The 8,597-nt window shown below is 37.5% G+C and overlaps 1 protein-coding gene across 1 annotated transcript; it reads left to right on the forward strand.

Moving 5' to 3' along the window:
• The first annotated feature begins 6,880 nt into the window (after window positions 1–6,880).
• LOC102921192 (olfactory receptor 2D3-like) lies at window positions 6,881–7,840 on the forward strand. The gene has a single exon (XM_006991767.2). The coding sequence runs from the start codon at window positions 6,896–6,898 to the stop codon at window positions 7,838–7,840; it is 945 nt and encodes a 314-aa protein (XP_006991829.1). The 5' UTR covers window positions 6,881–6,895.
• Window positions 7,841–8,597: the final 757 nt, after the last annotated feature.

The raw sequence follows: 8,597 nt of genomic DNA on the forward strand, positions 1-8,597 counted from the left end.
TTTTGTGTACTTTAGGTGCCCAAATCTCCACAGACTGAACAGAAATTGCAAGCCCAGAAATCAGGTTAACTTCCTCAACTGTAAAGCCAACACTCAGGTGAGCAGTGCCTGCTCATTTCAACTTCTATTCAATTACCTATAAACAAAAACAAAAGTTAGATGACTTTGTGAATCCCTAAGTATATATCTGCTGATACTATTTTGAGCAAAATTTGAAGGACAGAATACATGTGCAATTTGACAACTTTAGCCTGTGATTTTAATTACGACACAAAGTGTCCCAGGGTGTTGCTGTAAGGACTGAGGACTCTCAATGCTCCAGGGAATACCCTGTTTACACAACTCTCAAGGCCTCACCTTTAAATAGTTCCTTAAAGGAAAATATTTAAGCAAGACCTAGGAGACTTGGAGTTTATACTCAGGGAAGTAAAACAGAAAGGCATATTAGAATAAAGGTAAAATTCCTAAGGTCAGTGCGGGCTTAGAGAAAAAATTTCCCAGAAGCCAATGCTGTCCTTCAAGTGTGGAACTTCAAACAACTGAAGTCTCTCCTTCATGCTTGATTCCTTCATGCAAGATACCTCCAACACTGTTTCTGTTTCATGTCTGCCCTGAGGTGAGACAGGGGAGGCTGCTAAAGGTCTAGTCTGTAGCATTCTGTAGGGTAGGCTGGAGATTGGACTGAAAAAGATAACCTGTGTTATTAGCCTTCCGACTCATTCATGTTTTTCCTTGTTAGGTTCCCAGGCAAAAATTCTATTCCCATTCTTCTCCAGAATCCCAGTCTGAAAACTAGAGTCCAAACTATCCCCTTCAGGAATGAAGCTGATCCCATAGTAACCACAGGGGCACAGAGGGCACAGAGGCCATACCTGCCAATATTGATCTCTCTGTGGTGTGGAAGGCAGCTCTGTCTGGCTTCCCCCTTCCTCAGCTGTCAGTCTCCAGCTTTTCAATGCTTCCCTAGATTTGTACATATTCCTCCATCTCCCTCTATGAATGGCACACTAAATAGATTGGAAGCAGAAAGAACACTAATCAGAAGAGCTCATCAAGAATGTTTTTCTCAGCCAGGAGGTGGTGGTGCTCTCCTTTAATTCCAGGACTTGGGAGGCAGAGGCAGGTGGATCTCTGTGAGTTTGAGGCCAGCTAGGTCTACAGAGTGAGTTCCAGGACAGCCAAGGCTACACAGAAAAACCCTGTCTTGAAAAAAAAAAAAGAATGTTTTTTTTTTCTTAAGCACTACTCTGTGTGTAGATGGGAAAGAACTAACACTACTGGCTCCAATCCTCTGATGACACCATGGAGGAGAAAGTCCAACCAAGATGGTCCCCCTAGTGCAGAAGAGGTAGTAACCCTACTACTGATACCATCAAACTTGAACTCAATGTTTAAATATTCTTCTCCTTCTCATACACAACAGGCATGGTGAGTTGCTGCATGACTCATGCTTTGCACTTACTCTGTCATAGTGGAAATGTTGGTGGGTATCCAGGTGCTATATAAAAGAATATGTGCTTCCTATGTGAGTATATCTTGAATGCTGATATGTTGTATCAGATAGCTGTAAAGCAGAATTAACAGATGCACTTTGTAGAGTGTGTGTATGGAGAAGTCTCATTGTGCAGCCGTGTGTGTGAGAGAGAGAGTGATTAAGACATATATGTATGACATTGTAACAACAAATCAATCAGTAAAAATAAAGACATCTATAGCCAGGTGTAGAGATATGTACCTGTAATCCCATCACCAAGGAAGGAAAGAGTCATGAGTTTGAGGCCAATCTCTAGTGAGTTATATGAGAAAAATTAAAGGACGTCTGGAAAGAGTTTATTAATGCAGTGTTATTAGAAAACAAGAGATAAAAACTTCTTACATATCCTTTCAGAGGCAGCTTCCAGATTTACTGACCTCTTCCTGGATTTTTGACCTCCTGTCTTTTCTCTGTATATCTGGATACTTGTGGTCTTAGGTTCTTCTCTATTTCTTATAACTTCTATTCTCCTTATTCTATTTTCCTTACTCTTATTGATTCTTCTTCATGTTCTCTCCACAACAGACAGAGATGCCACTATTGACTCATTCAGAAAAGTTGATGGTCATATAAAATCTTTAGAGTGAAGGGGAAAGTGTCCCTGTCCTTCTATGAAATACAAATGGCACTATGTTTCATGACAGCCCCTTCTCACTCATTTAATACTCTACTGCCCACTTTGCTGTTTTGATATTAAACTACACTTTCCCATATGTGTGTATGTACAAATTCTACATTCTTTATTTTGTAGCCCATATTCTTAATGGAACAATTTTACATTATCCATGATTTCACTATCTCTGACTTCAGACACATATTGTTGATCACAATCCATCCATGAATATTGTTTGTCTTCATTCTTCCAAAAGAGAAGGATCATATTCACCTAATATTCACTATACTATATTATCATAACTGTTCTATTTTATTAGTTATTATTGTTAATACCCTGCTGTATTTAACTTATAAATTAATCTCTATCATCTGTATGTATGCATAGGAAATAAAAATTATAGGATTTGATTCCCAAGATTCAAGCATTCACTAAGGGTCTTAGAATAAGTTCCCAGTAGATAAAAGGGAACTCTATATCTACTACAGATTCTATCAGAATTCTAAGTGTCTGTTCTGTGCTTGGTGTTGAAATCATCATAGTGATAAAGGTATCATTTCTGTATATGTTCCATAAATACAAAATTTATATCCATATATTTTATCTCTCAATCTACTTCTTACTTTTTATTATTTATTTTATTATATGTTAATGTGGGGGCAGCCTATTTTTTAACTTGGCATATGTCAGACATCTTTTAATGGAAAATATAGAATACTTAACAATTAATTAATCAATTTATTTAATATAATCATATCTTCATTATCTTTATCACTGTTACCATTTCTTTAATGTAGTTTCCAGAAATTATGCAAATTTCCTATTAAGTTTTTATTTAATCTTTACATCTGTATCACAGTTTTGATAAAATACTAATTGTATTGGTTGACAAAAAGGATTCTCCAGGGCTATTAAACTAAGAAAACAAGAAATGAAAACCCAGTGAACATATGTGTAATTCAGATGTCTATACTCTTCCTAATTCTTTATTATACTGCATAAATTATATTTTATAGAAAAACTATAATTTTACTTGACATACTTATAAATTATAGGTTAGATTCTTTTGCTATAATCCTATGTGAATATTTGAAACAAGGTACCATGCATGCCTGTAGTTATTTATAAGATACCAAATGCCAAAAGTTGAGATTTTCAGAGAAAAAATGGAACAGTTATTATAATTTTTTTATTGTTTGAGATTATATCTGTTCCCACTTCCCTTCCCTCCCTGCCACCCTCCCCTATATACCTCCCTTGTTTCTTCGAAATTCATGGCATCTTTTTTCAGTTGTTTTTACATATACATATATACATGCATATATATGTACATATGCATGTGTGTATATGTACATGCAACTTGATCAATCCTTGTACTATTATTTATGGTGTATATGTTTTCAGGTCTGACATTTGGTATTGAATACCAATGTATGTGCTCCTCCATGGGGAAGACTATTTCTCCATCTCTCAGCATTCCCTAGTTACCTGTCATTCTTTGTTAAAAGCTGAAGTCTCCTGAGATATCCACCTTCCATGCCTATTTACCTACCTTGTTCAGGTCATATTTAGAAAGCCATGTTGTTGAGACTTCATGGGTGTAGTTTCTGACATTTCTAGGTGACACAATCTCACAGAAAACTCCCTCTTCCTCTGGCTCTTACAGTCTTCCCACCACCTGTTCTACAGTAATCCCTGAACTTGGTGCAGAAGTTGTTATTGTAGATCTATCCATTGAGACTGGCCTCCACAACCCTGCATTTTGATCAGTTGTAGTTTTCTGTAATGTTCTCTACCTGTTGCAAAGAGAGGTTTCCTTGGTGAGGGGTAAGAACTAGTTATCTGTAGATATAAGACAAATATTTAGAATGTAGTTAGGGATTATGCTGGTTTAGTAAAGTGGTGGAGGTAATTGTAGCATCTCCTCCAAGATCTATGACTTCATTAGCCTTAAGTAATTGGCTAGGTTTCCAGTACCAAGCATAATTTCCCTCTTGTTGAGCAGGTCTTAAGTCCAATCAGAGAACTGATGATTACTGCTAACTTATGTGTGCCACTGCTGCAGTCTTCAAGTTATTGTGACATGCCAGTCATAATTGTGGTTCACTGACACCATAGGTAGGTAAGACTGTTGGCTGTTTTCTGTCCTCCGGAAGCTTGCACAGAGACTTTGGTACCATGAAAGCTAGTTCTTGAGGGGAAGGCTTTAAAAAAGACTAGATCCAGCTCTGGGCTTCTGGGTCCTGTGTCCAAAGTACATGGTGTCTTTAGTGATAGGGACTTACCTTCTATCTCCAGGAGGCAGGGCAACCAAGGGCTATAGTAATAGCCTATAATGTTTTGGAAGTCTCCTAGATAACGCTGGTCAACAACAAAGAGAGCTTCCCATGCCAGGTGCTGGGATTATGTTTTAGGTGGTCTTTGGCTCTTTGGGACATTGTCAGTCAAGATGCAATATTTTCATTTAAACCATATATTATATTTATACATTGACTTACATGCATTATAAGTATTTTGAGGTAGGTAGCTAATAACTTTTTCTATATTTAACTTTTCCAACTTCACTAATTAGATCCCCCTTGTTTTCCCATTTTCTCTTCAGATCACAGTTGCCCTGCTATTCTGCTCTCTATTGCTCCAACCCCTACCTCTGAAATGGTCTCTTTTTACTTTCCTGGTATCAGCAGTTACTCCATACTATGTACTCACATCTAAAGATATGGTTAGGGAACCTCAGGTGAGAAATAACATGCAACATTTCTCTTTCTGGGTCTGGGTTACTTCACTCCAGATGATCTTTTCTAGAGAAACATTCATTTTGTGATTTCTTAGATTTTCAAGGTCCTTTGAGAGATATTTTATAAACACTCATGCCTATATTCTAGTGAGTGACTTAATTCTACTACATCTCTGCCAGTCTGCTAAATGAGAAAGAACAGCAAATCCTTGCTTCAGTTTACATTTCTATGGTTTTAAGTAAGGACATGATCAATTCTTTTGTCATTTGTATTTTTTCTGTGATTTGCATGTTTAAAGTTCTTTTTCAGGTTGAATGTTTAAAAAAAAAAAAAAACAGTCAATAAAGTACTTGCCTTGGAAGCATAAAGACCTGAGTTCAATCCCCAGAACTCATTGCAATTTAAACCAGGTGTGGTGACACAGGTTTATAATCCCAGCACTGTGAAGGCAGAAATGAAAAGCTCCCTGTACTCAATGGCTTGGAACTGGCCATGTAGATTAGACTGACTGGGAACTGAGCCCCGGGGATCTGCCTTTTTCTGGTCCCACATTGCTGGGATTAGTGGGTGCCACCATGCCTGGATTATTGGTGTGGGCTCTGGGGATGTAACTCAAGGCCTCATGCTTGCAAAGCAAGCACCCCCTGACTGGGCCCATGGTTTCCATTTTTTCTAGGTAAGAGTTCTTTTATTATTGGATTTTCAAAGCCCTCTAATATGATAATTTGATTTTCTATGTTGTCTATAGACAACATGTTGTCTATGTTGTCAATCATTCACTTTTAAGCGGCTGTGCAATAAAACATGCCAATCTTACTTTAATGGTTATGCTTTTCAATGCCCTAAGAAGGTCCTTCCCCCCTTAAAAATTACCAAAAAAAATTATATTTTGGATCATTTATAGGGTGTTTTATTTTGCCTTGTTTTATATTAGAGTAATTTTGAGAAAGTTTTGTTTCTAATCAGATAGCTGTCTTTAATATGCCTTTCCCCTATTGACTTGGATGATCCTTTATCATTTATTCCCTTTATCACTTATTCCCAGGCTATTCTCCAATTTGATTCTGAATTCTCTATTAATTTCACCAAGATGCTGTTATCTGAACTGCTATGATATAAATAAATTACTTTAATTTAATAATTTCTTAATATTTGATATATTAAATCTCTGTACATGTCCCACACCACAATTTCTTCTTCATAGTCTGTGTGTGCTTTTTGGAACATCACTTTTTGAGCTTAATTATTTATTGTGTTTCAAATGGCCTGAATGTCATAGTTAACTTTTATCTAGCATCTTCCTCAAATATTCTCATTTTGTGGGTTTATCTTCCAATACTGTCTTAATATTATTTCACAGATACCTTTCTACACATGTCGAAAACATCATTCATATTTGCTTCATCATTTCAGATGTAGCCCTAACAAGGTATCACAATTTTTAACTTCTTTTTTCATTTATAACTTTTAACCCTCATATCAAAATTAGATGGGGAGACTTTCTTTTAATGTCTATTTCTCTGAGTGTTTTTTCTGCATTTATGTCTGTGCACCATGTGCGTGCCTAGTGCTTGAAGAGACTAGCAGAAGGCACCCATCATACCCCTAGAACTAGAGTTAAGAACACTATGAGCTGCCATGTGGGTGCTGAGAATTGAACCTGGGTGTTCTAGAAGAGCAGCCAGTGCTCTTAGTGTCTGAGCCATATCTCCAGAACTCCAAGGAACACTTTAAACTATATTGTATTTTATCTATTTAAAAAAAAAACTGCAGTGGTTATAAGAAAGATCTGGGGGAAAAGGGGTTGATGTAAACTATAGACAAATAATTAGAATAAAAATAAACATATATGTTAATTAGAACATGTTAGATAAAAAATATATAATCCTAGAAATATTCAATTAGATGTCAGTTTTAACATAAGCCACTTCTACAGGACTTAATGTTATAAACCCAGTCATACTGTGTTCTTGTTGTTTATGGCAAACAGGTAAACAAGCATAAAGCTCAATGGGAAGGAAAAACCAGACCTTTGTAGATGAGTTTTTGTTACTGGGTCTTTCACAAGATGCACAGACTCAGATCCTTCTGTTTGTTCTTTTCTTCATCATTTATGTGCTGACTGTACTTGGGAACCTGCTCATCATTATCCTCGTCTTCATGGATTCTCGACTTCATACCCCCATGTACTTTTTTCTCAGAAGCCTCTCTTTTGCAGATCTCTGTTTCTCAAATAGCATTGTTCCTCAAGTACTGTCCCACTTCCTGACAAAAAGGAAAACTATTTCTTTTTGGGGCTGTGTGACACAGGTAATTGTCACCCTTCAGATTGGATGTACAGAGTGTGCTCTGCTAGCAGTGATGTCCTATGACCGGTACGTGGCTGTGTGTAAGCCTCTGCACTATTCCACCATCATGACCCAACAACTATGTCTCCAGTTGACTCTAGGGTCCTGGGCTAGTGGGCTCCTAGTATCCCTGATAGACACTACTGTTGCTTTCCATCTTCCCTATAAAGGGCAGAACACAGTCAGCCATTACTTTTGTGAGCTTCCTGCCCTCCTGAAGTTGGCTTCAGCAGACACTTACAGCACAGAAATGGCCATCTTTGCAATGGGTGTAATCATCCTCCTAGCACCTGTCTCCCTCATCCTCATCTCCTACTGGAACATCATCTCCACTGTGATCCAGATGCAGTCTGGGGAGGGGAGGCTCAAAGTCTTCTCCACCTGTGGTTCCCATCTCATTGTTGTTGTCCTCTTCTATGGATCAGCAATATTTAACTATATGCAGCCAAACACCAAAACCACAAAAAAGCAGGATAAGATAATATCTGTGTTCTATACAGTAGTGACTCCAATGCTAAACCCCATAATTTATAGTCTGAGGAACAAGGATGTCAAAGGTGCCTTCAGGAGACTGGCTGCAAGAATGTCCTTCATTCACAAGAAATGACCTATGGGTCTGGGTTTTTTCACCAATGTAGCATCTTTGATAATGGAGTAGGATTTTGGGAGGCTATTATTAACTCATTTCAGGAAGAATTTTGAAACAAAAGAACACACTGTGGATATTTGACCACTCTAAGCCAGAGCACAAAGAAAAGGAAAAAGGTGAAAAATTGGGTTCTATTATTATTATTATTATTATTATTATTATTATTATTATTATTATTACTAAAGGTGAGAAGTACTATTTTAATGTGTACATAGGTAATTCAGCTGCCATGGACTTGTTTTAGGCATAAGCCCAGCCAAATCTACTAGCACAGACCTCAAATCCCAGTGTACTGGCTAGTTTTATGTAATTTGGCAGAAGCTCTTGTCATCTGAGGGAAGTGTAATGTGAGTGTAGACACCCTCTGGGTTGGTGGTTCTGGATTCTCTCAGAAAGCAGGCTGAGCAAACCATGAAGAGCAAGCCAGTAAACAGCACTCCTCCACGGCTTCTTATCAGCTCCCGCTGTTCATTCCTAGTTGGGTTCACTAATGAATTTCCAAAGTCTAGCATAATACCTGCCACAAATTAGGGTCTCAACAAAAAAAAAAAATGAATAAGTAAGAGCTCTGAGAAAAACCATTGACTTGAATCAAGTTTTTCTGTTTTTTTTAGACAAATATAGGCAGGTTCCAACCCAGAAGAGATGATTTCATGAAGACAGAAAGAAATAGAGTTTGCAGCAAACAACTGCAAGCATCCCATGAACTCCAGGA

The sequence above is a fragment of the Peromyscus maniculatus genome, chromosome 1, assembly GCF_049852395.1.
Source record: "Peromyscus maniculatus bairdii isolate BWxNUB_F1_BW_parent chromosome 1, HU_Pman_BW_mat_3.1, whole genome shotgun sequence".
Taxonomy (NCBI): domain Eukaryota; kingdom Metazoa; phylum Chordata; class Mammalia; order Rodentia; family Cricetidae; genus Peromyscus; species Peromyscus maniculatus.